This window comes from Equus asinus, chromosome 25, assembly GCF_041296235.1.
Source record: "Equus asinus isolate D_3611 breed Donkey chromosome 25, EquAss-T2T_v2, whole genome shotgun sequence".
Lineage (NCBI taxonomy): Eukaryota > Metazoa > Chordata > Mammalia > Perissodactyla > Equidae > Equus > Equus asinus.
Genome location: NC_091814.1, coordinates 54,276,126 through 54,298,606, shown reverse-complemented (window position 1 = coordinate 54,298,606; position 22,481 = coordinate 54,276,126). Strand labels below are relative to the sequence as shown.

General features: G+C 37.9%; 1 protein-coding gene across 6 annotated transcripts in view; it reads left to right on the top strand.

The window, feature by feature from the left end:
- Positions 1-542: 542 nt before the first annotated feature.
- The window catches only part of LOC106822939 (zona pellucida sperm-binding protein 3 receptor-like), a 51,239-nt gene continuing 29,300 nt past the window's right edge, over positions 543-22,481 (top strand). For 2 of the 6 annotated variants that reach the window (XM_044758015.2, XM_070497528.1), the window contains exons 1-8: positions 546-740; positions 6,300-6,469; positions 7,427-7,606; positions 8,167-8,266; positions 16,730-16,815; positions 16,988-17,182; positions 18,188-18,370; positions 19,678-19,875. In XM_044758015.2, the coding sequence (XP_044613950.2) occupies positions 6,307-6,469; positions 7,427-7,606; positions 8,167-8,266; positions 16,730-16,815; positions 16,988-17,182; positions 18,188-18,370; positions 19,678-19,875 (1,105 nt within the window). In that variant the 5' untranslated portion in view covers positions 546-740; positions 6,300-6,306. Of the gene's footprint in view, positions 741-6,290; positions 6,470-7,426; positions 7,607-8,166; positions 8,267-16,729; positions 16,816-16,987; positions 17,183-18,187; positions 18,371-19,677; positions 19,876-22,481 lie in introns of all 6 variants that reach the window. The other 4 variants (XM_070497527.1, XM_070497526.1, XM_070497524.1 and 1 more) reach the window with 4 other exon arrangements.

The following is a 22,481-nucleotide window of genomic DNA, read 5'->3' as shown; positions in this document are numbered from 1 at the left end:
TAAACAAAACCTGCACCCAGAGATACCCAAATAAGAGTGAATAAGTGGCATACATTTAAGAAACTTCTTTATTATGACTCTGTAAAATTGTGGCCCACCTAAAATTCACTGTTCACTGCTGGTGAGGTTGGATTAAATGTGAGTGTTGTTTATGTGTTGTTTAAACTCAATCATAAGAGCTAGCTCTTTCAACTTTGGCATATTCTGATGGGTAGCAAGTTTCAATGCTCTCATTTTTCAGCAAAAAAGGTCAAGACTCCAGGACACAAAGATCTCATAGACCAGCTTTCCCAGCCTCCAGCTCTACCCTTTCGTGCAATGAACACTGTACCTCTTTTTGGATAGGTCAGTAGAACCATCCTTCCAATTGCTCCTCATGGGTAGGGGTAGGCAAAGGACAAGAAAATATTATGATATCCTATCAAATTTGAGGACCAGCCAAGGGGAAAGAGGAAATTAAACACATACTGCAGCTTTTCTGAAGTTAATCATTTGCAGGGACGGTTAACTGCTACTTCTTATCCATTCCTGCTCATCCTCACCTGACCACCCAACCACCAACCAGCTGCTGGAACTCAGAGGATTTTCAGTTGAGACTTTGCTTGAAAGGCAAGGATGTTGTGGTAAATTCTGTTGTAGAGAAGGGCTAAGGATATCTGAGATCAAAGGCACTTCGTTCTAAGAGAAACAACTCAAGCCAACGCTGCAGAGTCTTCTACTGTTTGCTCAGATAACTGCAGGTCAGTGATTTACTAAACGCTCCGACTACCTTGGGGAAAAGGCTGATATTTCGTTGCTTTAGGGAGTGCAGCCTTCAGAGGATAAGGCAGAGAGATATACTCAAGTGTCTGTTCATCAGAAATCCTTTCAGGATTACTATATTTTGTGGTAGAAAGAAAAGAGGTTGCGTGGCTTGGAATGTATTTATAAATTTGTGAAGACTCAATCAGAAGACTTACAGATGAGGGGATAATAATGCCTACCAGTGAAATAACTTGCAAAGTAGATTAGAAATGTAAGGTGGTGTTATTTTTACTGATTCTGAAATATAAGTGTGTTGGTTGGTTTTTCTGCCCACCTCTCACATGTGGGAGTAGAAGGAAGTAAGCCAGGTTTCCCAGAAGAAGGGAGTGGTTCAGTGAGAAAGTGGGACACAGGAGACCTGGTTTTCAGAGTCTACAATCAGCAAAACTAAGTTTCTCTTTGGAGACTTCATCCACCTGCCATCAATCTTTACCAATTAATAAGGGGATACTGGGCACCCTCAATTCGGTCTTTTAAGCAAGAAGCTGCAGTCCTCACCTCTTTTCTCTCCCACTTTCCAAACTTGACATTGTTCTCTTCTTCCTTGAAATTCTCTTCTTCCTTGGTTGAGTGTGACATAATACTATTTTTGTTGTCAATTCATTTATTCAACCGCTTCTCTCGTTGGCTGACCCTCATTCTGACTTAAACTGGCAGTAAAAGGAGAGTGAAAAGTAAAGTAACTGGAATAAGCAGAAGCATAAAAACGTAATTCAAAAAAAATCTTATACCTAAATGTAAGAGATAAAACTATAAAACACTTAGAAGAAAACATGGGAGTAAATCTTCATGACCTTGGGTTAGGCAACGGTTTCTTAGATATATAAGCAACAAAATAAAAAATAGACAAATTGGATTTCATTAAAATTAAAAACTTTTGTGCTTCAAAGGACACCATCAAGAATGAATAGACAGCCCACAGAATGACAAATGACTTGTATCCAGAATATATAAAGAATGCTTACAAGTCAACAATAAAAAGACAATTAACCCAATTAAAAATGAGCAAATGATTTGAATAGACATTTCTCTAAAGAAGATATACAGATAGCTAATAAGCACATAAGAAGATGTTCAACTTCATTAGTTATTAGAGAAATGTAAATCAAACCCACAATGAAGTACTGCATACTCACTACGAAGACTAAATTTCAAAAGACAGACGATTACAAGTGTTGAGAGAGAATGTATAGAAATTGGAAGAGTCATACGTTGCTGGTAGGAGTGTAAAATGATGCAGTCACTTTGGAAAACAATTTGGCAGTTCTTCAAAATGTTAAACATAGAGTTACCATATGATCCAGCAATTCCACTCCTAGGTATATACCCAAGAAAAAATAAAAATACATATCCACACACAAAAGATATACACGAATATTCAGAGCAGCATGATTCATAATAGCTCAAAAGTGGAAACAACCTGTTTGGGTCCATCAGCTGAAGAATGGATAAACAAAATATGGACTATCCATACAATAAAATATTATTCAGTCATAAAAAGGAATAAAGTACTATGATATTGATGAACCTTGAAAACGTTATGCTAAGTGAAAGAAGCTAGTCACAAAAGACCACATACTATATGATTCTATTTATATGAAATGTGTACAGTAGGCAATTCCACAGAGACAGAAAGTAAATTAATGGTTGCCAGGGCCTAGGGGGAGGTGAAAATGGGAAGTAACTCCTAATGAGTGCAGCGGTTTTTTGGGGGGTGGTAAAAATATTGGAAAATTAGACAGTGGTGATGGTTACACAACTCCGTGAATATGCTAAAAACCCCTGAATTGTACACTTTAAGCGGATAAAATCTATGGTATGTGAATTATATCCCAAGAAAGCTTTTATAAAATACTTAAACATTGGAGGGAATAGGGCAGAATAAGATTTTTATTAACGGTTGAGTTTATAGAACACGTAAGTTTTGCACCTGCGGGGGATAATTGGGCCCAGACATCTGTGAGTGAGTCATGGATGATGGTCAAAGTCATGCGGGGAGATGAGCTCCTCCCAGGAAGACACTGAAGGGTGAGGGAGGAAGAAGCCCCAGGACAGTTCCCCTTGGGTGCCAGAGTCTCTGCTCTGGGTGTGCGCTGGGTCTCACTATTACCAGGGGCCACAGTGAACACCCAACCAAGGGCTCCTAGCCCAAACCCAGCGGGCTTTCCTCTGCACCCGGGCTTCCTTAAAGTCCCTTGGCGATGCAGTCATTGTAATTTTGCTTCATTATTATGACGATGTTTTGACTCTAGGAGTTCAGCTTCTAGCAGAATCCCATGCTAATTTCAATTCTATTTCTCTCTTCCCTGGAGTTAACAATTGCTAACATTTTTTTTTAATGTTTACTGTGTTTTAGGCACCATGTCACACCTCTTACAGAGACAATTATTTAATTTCTCTCAACAATTCTGGGAGACCTGTGCACTTACCATTGTCATCTTATAAAAGAGGAAATCGGGGCTTAGAGGGTCTGAGTATCTTGCCCAGGGGTTCACAGTTCCCATGTAGTGGAACCAGGATTCAAATCCACATGGCCTGGGTCTGACTCCAGAGCCCAGGCCCGGGTCCTGGCCACATACTGTCCTCCTGTGTAGATGGCACTCTGGCTGCGGCCTGTGAGGTTGAGGTAAAAGGAGCGAAATAATTCCTCCCCACAGAGTAGGTGTGGCTGACTCCCATCCGCCCTCACTACCCAGCTGCAGCGGTGGAGAGAAGAAAACATTTTTCACTCCCCTCTCCCACCCTCCTTTTACTAGTCTTGTTCCACTGCCCTCTGCTGACTGGTTGATGATGTAATGACTCAGGTTAAAGAGGAGGAAGGGGGATCTTGGTGCCTACAGTAAAATCACAAGTGTCAGTTTCTTACTAAAATCAAGATGCCCCTTTATAACAAGTAAAATTTGACCTTCACACACACACATATGCAACAGTATAAAGAGACAGATGTGTATGAAAGTTTTTTTTCTTTAAAACGTATATTGTCACTGGATACTTTTGAATTTAAATTCAGAAAACCTTTACTGAGCACCTCTCTGTGCAGGGCAGAGGTGAATAAAAATCCACCCTCTCGCTTCAAGGAGTTTGTGGTTTAGGGAAGACACAGAGTTTAGACTTTAGCTGTTGTTCAAGTCGGAATTAGATCAGAGCTACAAACACTAGGCTGTCCCTGGAATATGGAGGCTGGGCTGGAGGACAGGTGCAGAGTTAGGGGTGAGTCTGGAAAAGGAGTGGGATTTGGTGGAGGAAAGTTTGAGAGGGTAGACGATGTGGGCAGGGTAAGAAGGTAAGAAAATATTTTGAAATTTCAGAATATATTCAAAAACATAAATAAATTTTTCTTGAAGATAGTCATGAGTAAGTACCTTTTAGTACCATTGTAAGAGTGTCCAACGTATTGAACACGTGGGGGTTAGTGTTACTTCTAATGACTATGTTGTTTTTAATAAATGTATTTATAAAGGCTTTCTTCCCAATAAATTCAAGGCATGTATGTTTCTTGTGAATTTAAGTACAAATACAGAGATTTTTAGGGGAAATTTTCACTTTAAAGTGTCATCTTTTTAACTTTTTAAAGCCATTTACTCTTTTTGCCAACATTTTAGCATTTTAAGATTCTTGCCAATATCACCAAATAACCAATTCGCTACAGTTACCAAATCACTGACTTACCGGCAACTTACAATTTTTTTCTGGGGAATATCTTAATACTTTTGAAAATTTCTATGAGCCTTGAGTTGTCTGGTTTTTATAACGTGAAACTTTTCTTTGCCGTAGCTCCCTCTGGCTGAGGGTAGGTGGTAGAGAGAGGGGGTTCTAGGCAGCACAGAAAAGGGAACCTGCTGTCAGGGGCCAACCATCCCAGTTTTCCTGGGACAGCCCTGGTTTTAGTACTAAAAGTCCTGCAGCCTGGGAAACCCGTCAACCCCAAGCAAACTGGTGCATGTGGTCACCCTGGGAAGGAGAAGTGGGGCAGGGTAAATGCCTCAGAGCCTTAGATTTCTGTTTCTTCACACTTTGAGACCAGGCCGACTCATTCAATATAAATTCAACATAAATTGTTATAAATAAATCGGCTATTACGTCAATTGGGTTTTTTGGCAGAACTGAAGTAATGAATTGGGCGTGTGGGACCAGGGGTATGTGTGTCTGCAGGGAGCAGGAGATGGGGTTGGAGGAGTGGCATGAGCTGAAGTTTTGGAAAGTTAAGAATCTTTACTTGTTAAAAGACTTAAGCTGCTGCATAAGCTTCTCCCTCCAAGGCGGGCAGTGACAACTTTGAAAGGAATAGTGAGAAGACTACCTTGACCTAAGTGGGTAATTAGGATAATTAAGGATGAATGGTAATATAAGACTGTCTCAATCTATGTCGGGTTTTAGAGTAAAAGAATGAAATCCTATATTTCATTGAAAGACATAAGAACTAATTCTTAACTAAAATTAGGATATGTGAGGGGTTTTCCCAGTTAAGGGGTAAAAACGGCCTTCTGTGGATCTTGCTTTAAAGAAGTCTCTGATTAATGAATGACCAGAACCAAGAAACCAAGAAACACAACAGTAATGTTTCCTTTTCCTTTTTGTTTTTTTTTTTGGTGACAAGAGTAATGCTTTGAAAATTTTGAATTGACCCAATGGATCATTGCTCTTGTTGACAGAGGAACCTGGTGACATAGGAACAGTTGCTATAAAGAACTCGATAGACAGATAGACAGATGGATAACTGATAGATACATACATACATATATACATGCATACGTACATAGAACTCCTTTCGTCTGTCTCACCATTTTCTTGCTTTGTTTTCATTTGCTCCGCCTTCCCTAACTCTTCTGCCATTTCCTTGTTCAGATCATCTCTGTGGCTCACCTCGCCAACTGCAATAATCTTCTTAATCAATCTCGCTGTCTCTTCTCTCTGCCTCTTTCAGTCTGTCTTGTCCACATTTGCCATAGTGATCTTCCAAAAGTACATAACCATGTTGCTCAAAAACACAAAAACATCAGTGGCTTTCCGTTTCCTAGGTCCAAACTCCTAAGCTTAGCCCTGAAAACTCGTCAGACTCAGTTCTAATCTGCCCCTCTATCTCTCACTTTCTTCTCCCTATCGCACACTCCTTACCTTCCAAACAAATTGAAGTACTAAGTACTGTTGCCCAGAATAACCTTTACCTTCTTGCTGCTGTGTCTTCCCCAGTTTTCACTTTTGGCACAAAATGTCCTGCATTCCACACTCCAAATTTCACAGCAACATCTGCTGCCTCAGATGCAGCCAGCTCCAGAAAGCCCACTCCCATCTCTCTCCCTAGAATTGACTGGCCTCCTGATATGCTCCTGAAGCAGAGAACATAAGCTGCCTTTTATTGTAAATACTTGGGCTTAATGTCTTTTGGTCTACAGTCCATTATAATCTCCTTGAAGGCATGGTTTCCATCTGATTTTCCCCAGTACTTTATGACAAGTAGGAATTCAATAACTGTTTATTAAATTGAGTTCTTTCAGCACAGAAATGTTAAAGAAACATCGGCTCATGCATCCTCAAAGAGTTCGACATGATGCCCTTGATAGAAAGGGAGAAACGGCAGCCCAGCCCTTCTCTGGGCTGTGGAGAGTCTCTGAGCCAACTCTCTTCAAAGTGACCTTGGTTGCTGCTCTGTTCACTACTGTTCTTGGTGAGTAATGGGGAGACAAGGTCAGATTGTCACCATACGACTGAGTTCATCAACACGCCCTATTTCAAAAGATGTCCAAAGGATATCCATCTTTAACATTGTGGGCTATTTGACCACCTGAAATTTAGGGAAATTTGCTATAAACCCTCACCCAAAAAAGGCTGATTTATAGAGACACTCTTGATACTCCCTTTTAGAATTTCCTCTCCGGGAACTCTCCAATCTAACCTCAAAGCAAATTATGACTGGGAATAAATGCATATTATCTGCCAGCCTGACCATGAAGAGTTTTCACTGCCTGTGCGCTTGTGCTTGTTGAGCAGGTGGAGGGGACGGGTGTCATTCTGCCAGGGCTCCTGGAATCTAGCCTAGCCTTCATTTAATTCTCTCCAGAGAAGCAGAATTAAGATTTTATTTTTCAAGGGTTTAATGCATCTCCACCCTGTGATGCTTTTTGAAAAACATGTTTATTTTCAAATAGGCAGTCTATTCACAATCCAAACGGTCCAAAAGGACACAAACGAGATGCCTCCTTTTCATCCCTGACTCCTGAGGCACTCATCTTCCACAATGCCATTATTAATAAAATATACGCTTCTACTCAGGCAAGAAGGTAAGGTCAGATGGCGTGGTATAGTTGCCAGGATTTTGAGTAGGCAGGCGTGGGGAATCTGATAGAATGATGAAATTAAGGTCTGTTCATCCATTTTCTGGCAAATTATCACATATATAAGAAAAATTTCATAATGGATAAAATTTTTCTGCCTTTTTTCATTATGATTCTCATTGTCATCAATCAACAAACATGTATTACTGATTACTCACTGTGTTCATTGAATAGTGGAGTTATGATGAAAGAGAAAAGCACAATCTCTGTTACGAAAATCTTACTACCGAAGCATTGAGCTGCTGGGTCCCAACCTATAACTTGATGTTCCTTGTCATTTTGGCGTCCAGGTGATTGTGGCCCTCCACCTGATTTACCATTTGCTTCTCCAGTAAACAAGTTGATTAAGACAGACTTCAAAACTGGAACTGCTCTGAAATACACCTGCCATCCTGGCTTCAGTAGAATCGGTTCAAGTAAGATTACCTGTAATGCCAGAGGCTCGTGGGACTATAGTGTCTTTTGTACCAGTAAGTATCAACACTTATTTTTCTCACCTGTACTTTCGTTTTATTTGGGAAAATTCTCTTAGGAAGTTAATGAATTCTTTAATTCAAATGAAAATCTTTGACCGAAGTAGTCTTCCAAATTGACATCATCTATATCATTGGAAGAAGTCAGTTGGGAATACACACTGAGATATTTTTCTAACAGTAAGGATATAGAATCTGTTTCTTTTTTTCCTTCTGTTTCCCAGTGATGAAGGGCATACATTTTTGAGAACATACATTTGTGTGGATAACTGGTCCATACATCCCATCGTTTATTATCACCGTGATCTAATTGAGCAAATGAATCTAAGAATATTTTTTTCTTCTTCTTAAAACGTATCAGAAAAATGGAATAAATGTCTACATTTATTTTTCCTCAAAATAAAAATTCAATAAATCAGGATCAGAAAAAAGCATTGAAAAAAATGTCTGGGTTTATCTGGAAGCAGGAGTCAGAGCCAATCAATCGGACTCTTTCTCTAACACTATGTTATGTAAGTAATACGAGTCACTAGTCACCATTTTAATTTTCCTCTCAGAGAAACGATGCAGAAACCCAGGAGACTTAATCAATGGGAGAGTGGAAGTTAAGACAGATTTTCTCTTAGGTTCAACTATAGAATTCAGCTGCTCAGAGGGGTAAGTATAAGGCGACCTTTTCTTTTCAATTAATTTTTATAAGTAGATAATGCACTCACATGTTTCAAAAAGAAAAATGAGGGGCCAGCCCAGTGGAATAGAGGTTAAGCTCATGCACTCCACTTCCGTGGCTCAGGGTTCACAGGTTCAGATCCTGGACGTGGACCTACACACCGATCATCCAGCCATGCTGTGGTCGCATCCCACATACAAAACAGAGGAAGACTGGCACAGTTGTTAGCTCAGGGACCATCTTCCTCACCAAAAAATAAAATAAAATAAAAATGATGTAAAAAGGTGTACACTGAGAATTCTCACTTCCATTCCATCTCATTGCACTCTGCCCTTTGACAGGAAGTGACTTTATTAGTTTCTGATTTATCCTTCTAGTGTTCACTTATGTAAATACAAGTGAGTACCCATATTTTTATTAATATTTTGTCTCCTTTATTACACAGAAGATAGCTGATGGCACACGTGGGTTTGAACCTTGCTTTTATCTTTTTCACTTAACAACATTGCTATGGACCGAATGTTTGTATCCTCAAATTCATATGTTGAACCCTAATCCCCAGTGGGGTCATATTTGGAGATAGGGCCTTTCGGAAGTAATTAGGTCTTAAGGGTGGAGCCCTCATGATGGGGTTAGTGCCATTATAAGAAGAGACACAAGAGGGCTAGCTTCCTTTCTCTCTTCCCGTGCCATGTGAGGACACAGCAAGAATACTGCCATCTGTGAGCCAGGAAGAGGGTTCTCACCAGAACGTGAGTATGCTGGCACCCCAGTCTCCAACTTCCCAGCCTCCAGAAGTGTGAGAAACAAATGTCTGTGGTTTAACCCACAGTCTATGGTGTTCCTGTTACAGCAGCCTGAACTAAGAGAAACAAACATGTTCTGGCGATCTCTGCAATTCATGCGCTGTTTCCTTATTCTGTGTCTGTGTGGTTACAGCTGTACGGTTTCCTAGGGCATGTATCATAGCTTATCACAGTTCGTTTAATGATCCCGACTGAGAGACCTTTGTGAGTTTCCAATCTTATGCTGTTACACACAGGCCCTGAAGCATGATTTTCTATATATGTAATTTTATGCAGTTATGCCTGTAGGATAAACTCCCAGAAGTAGGACTGCTGGATCAGAGAGAAGATACTTTAAAATATTGATAAATATTACCATGTTTGTCTTCATAGACTTGTAAAATTTTGTAAACGAATGTCTATTTCTCCACCAGCTCTACAATTGAGTATTTCATCAAACTGAGGACTTTTTGTCTATTTAGAGGTGAAAATATAACTTCCCTGTACTGTTGGGGTTTTTTGGTGAGGAGGATTGGCCCTGAGCTAACATCTATGCCCATCTTCCTCTATTTTGTATGTGGGATGCCACCACAGCATGGCTTGATGAGTGGCGCGTAGGTCTGTACCTGGGATCCAAGCCTGTGAACCCTGGGCCACCAAAGCGGAGCATGTGAACTTAACCACTACTCCACTGGGCCAGCCACCCCATAGTGTGTTTTAACTTATTGAGATGGGTGTAGAGTGACATGCCATTATAAGAAATAGTACAGACAAAGCCTATACCCTATTTTTTCCAGTTTCCCCCATTGGTAACATTGTAACCACCGAAGGGGTCACTGCTCACCACAAGACAAGCCACAGTCAAGAGGCAAGGCGGTAGGAGAGAAGGCGTTTTATTGAAGCTTGCTGGCAAGGTAGAAGACGGAGGACTCACACCCAAAAGAACATCTTGCAACTACAAAATCTTGAGGCGTTTATACAGGGCAAGTGGGCTAAAAAGGGGCATCTTGGAATGTCGACCATCTGGTGTGGCAGAACTTGAAACATCATGTCATCTCCTTTTTCTGTCACCAGTGGTGGATACCAGCATAGGGCTTTCTTCCAGAAGGTCGTTGCATTCCTGAGGAAACTTAAAGAACAAAGTTATTGTCTTATCACAGCAGGGAGGTCTATGCATAAGCTGGGGCCATAAAACTAAGAGAGCATGCACATCCGTCAGAGACAGATGCTTAATTGTCTAGGCTATGTGCAAACTAAAGCATTTTTTTCCCAAAAGGGCAAGGGAGTCAGGGTCTTACATGGTTCTAATATGACTTCCTTCTATAAGATGGCTTCCCTTATGCTAACTTTTGATTGGGTCTATATCAGTTAACTCAGTGGTGCCAACAACATTTTGTGTGACCATAGTGCAGTATCACAATCAGGAAATCAACATTGATATAATCCATTGGGCTTTTTCAGATTTCACTGGTTTTACAAGCGCTTATTTGTGTGTGTGTGTGTGTGTGTGTGTGTGTGTGTTTAATTCTATGCAATTTTGTCACACGAGAAGATTTGTGTGACCATCACCACAGTCAAGATACAGCACAGTTCCATCACGAGGCTGCCTTGTGTTATCTCTTTATAGCCAACTCCCTCCCTCCCTCTTCCTAACCTCTGGCAACCACTAATCCAGTCTCTATTTCTACAATTTTGTCATTTCAAAAATGCTATATAAATGGAACCACACAGCGTGTCACCTTTGGAGACTGACTTATCATTTTGCATAATTCTCTTGAAATTCATACAAGTTGTTGTACTTGGATACTTTGCTCCATTTTATTGCTGAGAGAATATTCCATCGCATGGCATTTGTTGAACCATTTGCTTGTTGAAGGACACTTGGGTTGTTTCATCTTTGGCTATCATGAAGAAAGCTGCTATAAACTTTCCTATACAGGCTTTTTGTGTGAACTTAAGTCTTCATTTCTCTAGAATAAATGCCCAAGTGGATCATATAGAAGTTACCTGTTTAATTTTTCAAGAAACTGCCTAACTGTTTTCCAGAGAGGCTGTGTCATTGTACATTCCCACCAGCAATGTATGAATGATCCATACCATCCACACCAGCATTTGATGTTGCCACGAGATTTCATTTCAGCCATTCTGATAGGTGTGTAGTAATGTCTCACTGCGGTTTTAATTTGTATTTCTGTAATAGCTAATGATGTTGAACATATTTCTATTTGTTTATTTGCCATTTGTATTCTCTTCACTAAAATATCTGCTCGTATCTTTTGCCCATTTTCTAATTGGATCATTTTGGTTTTTTACTGTTGAGTTTTGAGAGTTCTTTACATATTCTAGATACTATTCTTTTGTAGGATATGTGGTTTGCAAATATTTTCCCCCAGTCTGTACCTTGCTTTTTCATCCTCCTCACAGAGTCTTTCAGAGAGCTAAGGTTTTTAATTGTCATGAGGTATAATTTTTCTTTTATGAATTATGCTATTGGTGTCAAGTCTAAAATCTTGTCATTTAGTCTCAAGTCCTGAAGAGTTTCTCCTATTTTTTTCTAAAAGTTTTATAGTTTTACATTTAAGTTTGTGATTCATTTCAAGAGAATTTTTGTATAAGGTGGAGTTTTAGGTTGAGCATATTTTACTTTATGCTTTTATTGTGGATGCCCAATGACTCCAGCACCATTTAATTATTTTCCATTGAATTACTTTGGCACTTTTCTCAAAAATTATTTGGGTGTATTTTTGTGGGTCTATTTCTGGGTTCTCATTTTGTTCCACTGTGTCTATCTTTCTGCCAATACCACGCTGTCTTGATTACTATTGCTATGTAAGTCAATATCAGGTAAAGTGATCCCTCCCACTCTTTTTTTGTTTTTCAAAATTGTTTTAGCTATTCTGGGTCCCGTGTCTTTCCATATAAATTTTAGAATAAACTTGTCTATGTCCACAGTAAACTTCACTGGGCTTCTAAGATTTGCATTTGATACGATTTGCATTTTCAATAGAATTTGACGTCTTTGCAATGTTGAGTCTTCCAATTTGTGAACATAACATGCCTTTCCATGTACTCAGATCTTCTTTGATTTCTTTGATCAAAATTTTGTAATTTTAAGCATACATATCCTGTACATATTTTGTTACATCTAAGTATTTCATTTTCTTTGGAACAATTGTAAATGGTGCTGTGTTTTAAATTTGGATATTCGCACGTCTGTTGTTGGCGTATAGAAAGGTGATGGATCCTGTGTGTTGATCTTTGTCCTGCTAGCTCACTGAACCCATTTAAACTAGTTCTAGGAGTTTTTGGTTTTGTTTTGTTTTTTGTAGCTCCCCTGTGATTTTCTGCTTAAACACTAATGTCACCTGCAAATAGGGACAGTTTGTTTTTTCTTCCTTTCCCACATGTATGCCTTTTATTCCTTTTTCTTTTCTTGTTGCGCTGGCTGGAACCTCTAATGCTATGTTGAATAGCAGTGGTGAGAGCAGACCTCGTTCTCAGTCTGAGGAAAAGCTTAAGTCTTTCACCATTAAGTACGTTAGCTGTAGGTTTTTTGTAAATGCTCTTTATCCAGTTGAGGAAGTGCTCCTCTATTCCTAGTTTAAGGAAAGGTTCTATCATGAAAGGCTTTGGATTTTTTTCCAAGGGCTTTTTATGCGTCACTGTGCATATGATCACACAATTTTTCTCTTTTAACCTGTTGGTATCATGGAATACATTGATTAATTTTCATATGTTAAACCAGTTTACCTCAAATAAATTTCACTTGGACATGGTGTCTAATTCTTTTTACATACTGTTGGGTTGATTTTCTAATGTTTTGTTGAGGATTTTTGCAGGTAAGTTTAAAAGAGATATTGGTCTATAGTTTTCTTTTTTTCTACTGTTTGTCTGATTTTTTTTTTTTTTTTTTTTTTTGGTGAGGAAGCTTCACCCTGAGGTGACATCTGTTGCCAATTTTTCTGTAGTTTGTATGTGGGTTGCCACCTCAGCATGGCTGATGAGTGCTGTAGGTCCATGCCCGGGATCTGAACCCTCGAACCAGGGCCACCAAAGCAGAGCATGCCAAACTCAACCACTATGTCACAGGGCCAGCTCCATGTGTTTGTCTGATCATGATAAGGGTAATACTAGCCCTACAGAATGAGTTGGAAAGTGTTCCCTCCTCTTCAATTTTCCAAAAGAGACTGGGAAAAATTAGTTTCTTTAAAGGTTTGGTAGAATTCTCCAATAAAGCCATCTGGGCCTGGATATTTCTTTTTCCTTAAGTCTTTGAATTATGAAGTCAATTTCTTTAATAGTTCTAGGACTACTCAGATTATTTATTTTGTCTTTGTTGAATTTTGTGCTTTTCAAAGGATTGTTCTTTTTCTTTTAAGTTGTTGAATTTATGAGCATAAAAGTGTTCATTCTCTTACTCTCCTTTCATTGGCTACAGGATCTGTAGTGATGGTCCCTGTTTCATTCCTGATACTGGTGACTTGTGTCTTCTCTCTTATCTTTATCAGTCTTATGAGAGATTTATCAATTTAATTGATGTTTTTTGAGAATGAGCTTTTTGTTTCAGTATTTTCTTTATTGTTTTCCTGTTTTAAATTTATTTCTGCTTTTATTTTTCTTTCTTTTTTTTTTTTTTTTTTTGCTTTGGGTTTATTTCTTCTTCTTTTTTGAGTTTCTTGAACTAGGAACTTTGATTACTGATTTGAGATCTTTTCTATTTCCTAATGTGACCATTTAGTGCTATAAATTTCCCTCTCAGCACTGCTTTACCTGTGCACCAGACATTCTGATCTGTTATATTTTCATTTTCATTCCATTCTATGTATTTTAAATTTCCTTTGAGACTTCCCTTTTGACCATGGATTATTTAGAAGTGTGTTATTTAATTTCCAAGTGTTTGGAGATTTTCCTCTTGTCTTTCTGTTATTGGTTTATAGTTTAATTCCAGCACAGTCAGAAAATATACACCGTATGATTTAAATTTTCCTAAGTTTGTTGAGGTTTGTTTTATCGCCCAGGATATAATTTATCTTGGTGAATGTCTGATGGGTGCTTGGGAAAAAGTGGGTATTCTCGTATTGTTGGATGGCCTCCCTGTAGTTTTAATGTCCGTTTTTCTATTTATGAGTGAGATTGAACTTATTCCATCTAAAAGACATTTGTATCTCCTTATGTGTAAACCGACTTGAGTCCCTTGTTATTTTTTTAAATGTCTGACACAAATTGCAATTTTTTTCCTCAATGTGTCATCTTTCTTTTGACTTGGCCTAGAATACTTTTTTCTTACCAAATAAAAACCATGCTTTATATGGTTAAATTTATCAATTTTTTAATGGCTTTTGGATTTTGAGTTACAGTTAAAAGGCCTTCCCTGCTTGAAGATAATAAAGTAATTCCTACAATTATTCAACTGCTTTTATGATTTAATGTGATTTCATACAGAGCTTCCATGCACTGAGCAGTTGTATCTTTCCCCAGATGCTTTCATGTTGCCTTGGCATAATTTATTAAAAAGTCCATGATTAATCTGTGACTTCGAGATAATATTCTTTTAAAACTATACTTAGTTCCCATAGGTATATGGGTCTATTTCTGGACTTTATACTCAATTCTTTTAGTTTATCTGTATGTTCACACAACCAGTTCTTCTCTCTATAATTACTGAGTTTCCATAGTGTGTAACATTGCTCAGAAGTATCCCCCTTACTCTTCTGCTTTACCAGGATTTTCCTGACTATGCTTGCTTGTTTTTATTTCTATACGAACTTTAAAATTAATTGGATTTTGTTTTTAATTGATTACTTTAATTTTTTAAACTAACTTTAGGAGAATGTACATTGCATCATCTTGAGTCTTCCAAGCCCAGAATTTGTTATGGCTTTCCTTTTGTCCTGATCTTCTGTGTGTGTGTGTTTGTGTGTAAGGGATGTATTTTAGGATTGTTTTAAAGTTCTACACATTTAGATTTTCCAATTTTCATTATGTTTATTCTTTGGTATCTTACTTTGTTTTTGATATTTAAAATGGTGTCTTTCCTTCCATTATACCATCTAAGAGTTTATATCTGTATATATGGAAACTGTTGATTTCTATATATTAATTTCATATATCAGCTAATGTCCTGAATTCCCTGACTATTATTATTATAGTATTTCAGTTGGATTCTCTTGAGATTTACTGGTATGGAATTGTATAATCTGAAAATAATGATACTATTCCTTTTTTCTTTCCAATTTTTGTATTTCTAATTCCTTTTTCTTATACAATTATGCTAGGAATTTTATTTCAAACAAAATACTGATACTGGCCATTGTTTTCTTGTTCTTGACTTTAGCAGAAACGACTCTAGTATCTTCCCCTTAAGTTTGGGGGAGCTCTATCTCCACTGATTCCCATTATATTGAATGTTTTTGTCAAGAATAATTGTTGATTTTTTTTCAAATGCCATTTAGTGTCTATCAAGATGATGGTATGTTTTTCTCCTTAGATTTATTAATATCATATATGCACTAGTCTGCTCAGGCTGCCGTAACAAAATGCCACAGGCTGGGCAGCTTAAATAATAGAAATCTGTTTCTCACAGTGCTGGAGGCTGGCGGTCCCAGACCAAGGTCTGGCAGGATTCAGTTTCTGAATCCCCTTCCTGGCTTCTAGATGACTGCCTTCTCACTATGTCCTCACATGGCCTTTCCTCTGTGCACGCACATGGAGAGAGAGAATGAGAGACACAGAGGGAGCGAGAGAGCTCTCTGGTAGCTCCTTTACAAGGACTCTAATCCTATTGAATCAGGGCCCCACACCTATAACCTCATTTAACCTTAATTACTTCCTTACTCCAAATACAGCCGCACTGGGGGTCAGGGCTTCAACATAGGAATTTTGGAAGCACACACATATTCAGTTCATAACAATATGTTATATACTAATATATCTTCTAATTCTGAAGGTTCCTTTCATTCTTGGAATAAACCTATTTGGTCATGGCATATTTTTCTTTTAAAGTGTTTCTGGATTCTGTTTGTTTTTTATTCTGAACTTTTCATTAATGTTCAGGGGAAATTGACATGTAATTTTTTTTTAATGCAAAAAGTCCTGGAAGAAAGACTGGGACTTGTCAAGAGCAAGAATAATGAGATGATAACCAGGAAGTTAATGGTTTATGAAAGCAGGTCAAACTCTAGTACCAGAAGGAAGACTCAGATTAGAGATCAAAGTAATTGTTTTTATCAGTAATTTGTCTGGATCATTTATTCAAAGGCAGCTGCATAACAAACTCAAGTGCACTTTTGCCCATTTGTGTCGCTTGATTTGTAGTTCGTTAGGGAAAGAGTGTAAAGTTTAAGTGGAGTCCTAAGATTTTGGTGCAAAACTTGTCATGTACTAGTTTTTATTGGCTATGGATGTGTACCATCTAATACTTAGACAAAGCTTAATCATGTGGTTTAAATGAATAAGTGAATGAAAGAAAAAAGGAACAAACAAGACTTTCTCCTTGATGTGATGAAATTTAACTCCAGATTGACCCAAATGGTAATTAGTAATCAAGAGAGCACTAGTTTTTCATTTTTAAATATTGAATAAAAATTCCATTTGTCCAAACCTCATTGGCAATTTATATTTAGAGTAAGATGAATTCCAGTAAGATCTCTGACTTATCTTATGCAGATATATCTTAATTGGCTCAACCACTAGTCATTGTGACATCCAAGATAAAGGAGTTGACTGGAGTGATCCTCTCCCAGTATGTGTAAGTAAGTAAAGATTTTTTTCTGGCTTGACTATAAACCTAAACCATGTTAGGTAATAAAACTCCTGTGAATCTTTGCTGCTTCTTGAGCCCTCCATTAGAATTTGCCTCATGAATGTTAGATTTGTAGGGATGCCTTCCCTGACCATTTCTTCCTCTTCACTCACTCATCCCAGTTGCCAAGTGTGAGGCCCCTCCAACCATCAGCAATGGGAAGCACAGTGGTGGAGATGAAGACATCTACACATATGGCTCTTCTGTCACCTACAGCTGTGACCCTCACTTCTCAATGATAGGCAAAGCCTCCATTTCCTGCACAGTGGAGAATAAAAAGATAGGTGTCTGGAGCCCAAGCCCTCCGACTTGTAAACGTAAGTTACAACTGAATTGTTGGATTCTGCTTTGAATTTTTCTCTTTTGTTTAAAGGAACAGGGAAGATGTATTTATTGGGGGAAATGGAATGATTCAAAGACAAAGTAATCAAGGCAATGATGTGGTCATTCATTCATTCAACTAATCTTACGCTGTACTAGGATAGCACAGGCTATGCTGCCGTAATAATCAATACCAAAATCTCAAGGCTTTTTTATAGTAAAAGGGCTTTTTGGCTGTCTTAGTGCACTGCTAGCCCGGGAAACCCTCCAGGGCAGCTGTCATTTGTATAGTAGTCAAGATTGTTTAAATCTTCTGACAACTCTGCATCAAATCTTCCACAGTCAGTCCAGCAGAGGAAGAGAGCAAGGGGAAGCACTCCCTGGCTAGGAAATTCTTTGACCTGAAAGTAGCACATATCACTTTGGGGTTTAGATATTGCTAGAGTTTTTTTTTAATTGAGATATAATTGACACATAACATTATATTAGTTTAAAGTGTACAGCATAATGATTCAATATTTACATATATTGCAAAATGAGCACCACAATAAGTCTGGTTAACATCCATCACCATACATAGTTACAAAATTTTTTTCTTATGATAAGAACTTTTGATATTTGCTCCCTTAGCTACTGTCAAATATACAATACAGTATTATTAACCATAGTTCCTTTTGGCCACCTTCACCCATTTCACCCACCCCACCTCCAACCTCTGCCTCTGGCAACCACCAGTCTGTTCTCTGTATCTATGTTGCTAGGGATTTTTTTGATAAGAAAGTTGTAGGATTTTTTCTGCAATGACTAAGATGATGGGACCTCATATTGCTGAGGTTCCCAGGAACTGAAAGCATATATATAAAGCTTTAAAATGTTTTCTTTGTACTTATTTGATACATATTTGTGTCAGGTCTTCCTTGAAACCATATCAACAATAGTAGTCACATTCTTACTGTCATTTCTCTTTTATAACTGAGATGTCCTTTCTTATGCTTCTTTAGACATTGTCTGTCGTCAGCCACAGGTTCCAAATGGAATCTTTGTCTCTGGATTTGGACCCCTCTATACTTACAAAGACACTATTGTGTTTGGCTGCAAGAAAGGTTATATCCTCACAGGCAGCAGTTTAATCTATTGTGAAGCTGATGACAACTGGGACCCTCCTCCTCCTGTTTGTGAGCTCAGTGAGTATGGACTGAAGGAGTTTCCATATTTGGCATCTAAAATTATCCAGGAGTATGGGCATAGCGTGCTCATAGGCACAAGCCCACTTTAATCCCAATAATCATTTTAAATTAATATGTTTCTCTAGTTTTCTCCTGTTAGAAGGAAGATTTTCTTGTTGGTAATCTCTCAGTGTTATTTAAAGGACTTTATACATATATCATATAGTTTTGGCATCAGTGACATTATAGATATTACAGATTTATTTATTTCTTACAAAATTTTCCAGTAGACAGTGGTAAAGCGTCTCATCCTAACGAAATCAACATATTTTGAGAATTTTTTGAAAGATGGAAGTAAAATTCCTTCCAGACATCCTCTTTTTAAAATTTGCACAGAGGTGCTCTCTGGGCTAATGTTGGCCTTGAGGCTTTGAAATTGTAAATGCATACTGACCAGTCATAACGTTAGTGATACCTATTGCTAACATTTATTAAGGGCTTTCTATATATCAAGCACTGTTCTAGTGCATAACATCAATTAATTGATTTACCATTTATTACAATCCTAAGATGTAGCTACTATTTTTAATCCCATTTTAATGATGAGAAAACTGAGAGAGATTAAGCAACTAGCATAAGTCCACATAATTAGTCAGGGGTGAAAGCCACTACTACATTGTGGTTTACTGTTCCCTTCTATCATCACGAGAATTTAGGTGCCATTTTAAATATGTAGTGTTGAAATTCAATAAATATACAACTTGACGGATATGTATCCCCTTTTCAATCTACATGGACCTTTGGCATCAGATCGAGTAGAAAAATGCAAGACTGAAAGAGCTTGGTTTAAGGCCAAATAATGACGCTCCTGGTGACAGTGTCATAATGTCTAGGGGAATGTCTCCTATCGTAATTCCCCATTAGGCAAAGAGACAGTTAAAAGTTTGGTTTACCTAGGAACAAATTTTGGTGTGTATTCTCAGTGATCTTAAAGCTTCCCCTGAAGATGAACCATTCCAAAGTGCAGTGAAGTGGAAGGACGCTGAGCTCCTATGCAGCTGGCCCAAACCTACACGCTGGCCCTTTCCGCACCATCGTGTGCCCCTTACTCACAGTCTCTCCAGCTCCACGTGCATTCAGTACTTGGCACTAGTCTATTGGAGGTTGGTGCTTCCCAGGCTGTTCCTGGAATTCCTATTTAGCCTTGACCATCCATTTTCTTGCTGAATGAATACATGATATCCTTTCTTTATGACAGTCTCACGGGTCACTCTGCCAATCTCAGTAACAGTTTTCTTTCATCCTTGTGCTTTTTTCATGATCAGATAGTTGTATTGACTTGCCAGACATTCCCCATGCTTTCTGGAATAGAATACCCTACAACCTAAGAAATCAGGAAGTATTTGAAATTGGGACTGTGCTTCAATATCAGTGCGAGCCTGGCTACAGCCCTATTCCAGATGAGCCTCTGAATGTGACCTGCCAGGAAAGTTTGATGTGGACCCCATCCAAAGGGTGTGAACGTAAGCAAACTTTTTGTATATACACGTGTGTATCTTCTTCTCTATTGAAAATGTTGAGCATATGCTAGGATTCTGTACCTTATTGAATGTAATTGATCTCTTAAAAAGTTTGCTTTAAAATACTTTCAGAATCAATTTACTGGAATCTTTGCATATTCGTACAGAAGCTATTTTAAAGGTCATCCTGAAGATCGAGAAAGCTGGAAAATAATGCCAATCGTACTTCTCTGTGCATTCATGTTCAGTATTCACTGAGAAACCAACTTGGGTATGAAACATGGAAATAATGGTATCAGCTTCATAACTAGTAAGAGTGGAGTCTAGAAACTCCTGCATTATGGCCTGGATCAGATTGCCTGCATGGCCCTCGCTTCTCCACTCCAGATTTTGGGTTGCCTGGTTGAGGGAAAGTCTGTGAGCCAGACACTAACACAACCAGCTGTCTTATGCTGGTTGAGACGCTATTGAGATTAGAGAGAGCTGGGCCTCCTCACCTGCTCCAGAGAACATGGCCTCAGGAGGCCAGCCCTGCCAGGAATACAGAGGCTTCTTTCACCAGATAAGACCCTCCATCTCTTCCTCTTCCTCATCGTCATCCTCTTCATCATCTTCCTCCTCCTTTGGGAAAAGTGAGTGAGGGGCAGAAGGAGTGGTGGAGGCTATTCTGGTTTTAGGACGGAATGACAGGAAATGGGGAAATGGCTCTTCATTCAGACTAGAGTTGTGTTATTTATAGGTGACATCACTGAGGCCTAGACGCTGGGGATTATTGTTCCATATACTTAGAACTTAACATATGTAGAAAACACAAATAATGAGCGGTGGTGGTTTAGACCAACCTATTGAGAGATCAGTATTTAAAATCAGGAATTAATTTGATATAATTGCAAGGAATCATATTCGTAATCACTATGATTATGATATTATTGTAAAATAATAGAGAATATTTTATTAGTGGAAGGACAAAACTAAAAGCATACTTAAAGAAGAATAACAGGGTAAATAAATACAGTCCTTTGGAGCAATCAACAGAAAATCAACTAATCAACAGAAAAGAATAACGTATAGTTAATATATCAGTTTTTCGCATAAAAATGGAGGCTCACATATGCTTAAAAATCTGCTTGTTTTCTAAATTATGTTTAAAGTTTCATTGACTGATATGTTTTTTAAAAAACTTCCCACCATCTATAAATCAGAAAGTGAGAAGTTGTGCATCCAAGTTATCACAAATTTAGTATATTAATATATTGATAAATTAATATATGATTATATAACTAATATATAATTAATAATGAGGTATATTAAATTATAAATTATAAACCATAATATAAATGTCAGATGTTACTATGACAGTTGAAGGCTATAATTTTCACAAATTAATGAGCATTGACAGGTACAGAAGTAGTGCTGGCTATATTTGAAATTAGGGAGATGACAGAGTGTTTTATTCTAAGTTATTTAAAAAGAAATATAGTATAAAAAGTGTTATCTGAGAGAAAATTTCTACAACATTTAAAAAATATATTTATTTACTTTTCCCTTATGTCAGCTTTTAAAAACATTTCAGATGAAGTATTATTTTACAGCTTTACTGAGTTTTATTTATTGACATGCAATAAAATGCATGCTTAGAATGTGCAATTTTATCACTTTGGCATATGTACACATTTGCGAAATTATTGGTACAGTCAAGATAATGAGTATATCCATCTCTCAAAAAGTTTTTTCATGCTTCTTTGCAACTCCTTCCTCCAGCCCCTCCCTGTCCTTCTTCCCACATCATCCCCAGAAAATCACCAATCTGCTTTTATAGACTGGTTTGCATTTTCTAGAATTTTATATAAATGGAATAATACATTATGTGCTTTTTCATCTGGCTTCTTTCACTTAGCACAATTATTTAAAAATTGATACATGTGGTTATGTACATCAGTAATTCATTTCTTTTTGTTGGTGGACAGTATTCTGTGGCATGGAAACCCCACATTTGTTTAACCATTCCCCCGTTGAACAACACGTCAAGGGGAAAGTCTTTTTATTGATTCACATGTTTACCATATCTGGTGCTCTTCATTTTTTTGTGTAGATACAGCTTTCTGTCTGGCATCATCTTCCTTTTGCTTGACTTACTTCCTTCAACATTTCCTGTCATTTAGATATGCTGGTGATGAATTATTTCAGCTTCATATGTTTGAAAAGTTTCACTTTGCCTTTGGTTTTGAAAGATATTTTTGCTGAACAGAGAATTCTACGTTGGCAGTTTTTTCTGTCACTACTTCAAAAATGTTGCCTCCATTGTCTTCTGACTTGCATTGTTTCTAACAAGATGTCTGTTGTCAATCTTATTTTTGTTCCTCTGTATGTAGGCTGTCGTTTTTCTTTGGATGTTTTTAAGATTTGTCTCTTTATCACTGGTTTTAAGCAATTTCATTATGATATGTTATACCTTCATCTAGTTTTTGTTTCTTGTGCTTGGGGTTTGTTGAGTTTCATTAATGTGTGGGTTTATCATTTTCATCACACTTGATAAAATTATTGCCATTATTTTTTCAAATACTTTTTCACCTCCATTCCCTTCTCTCTTTTTGGGATTCTGCTTACAC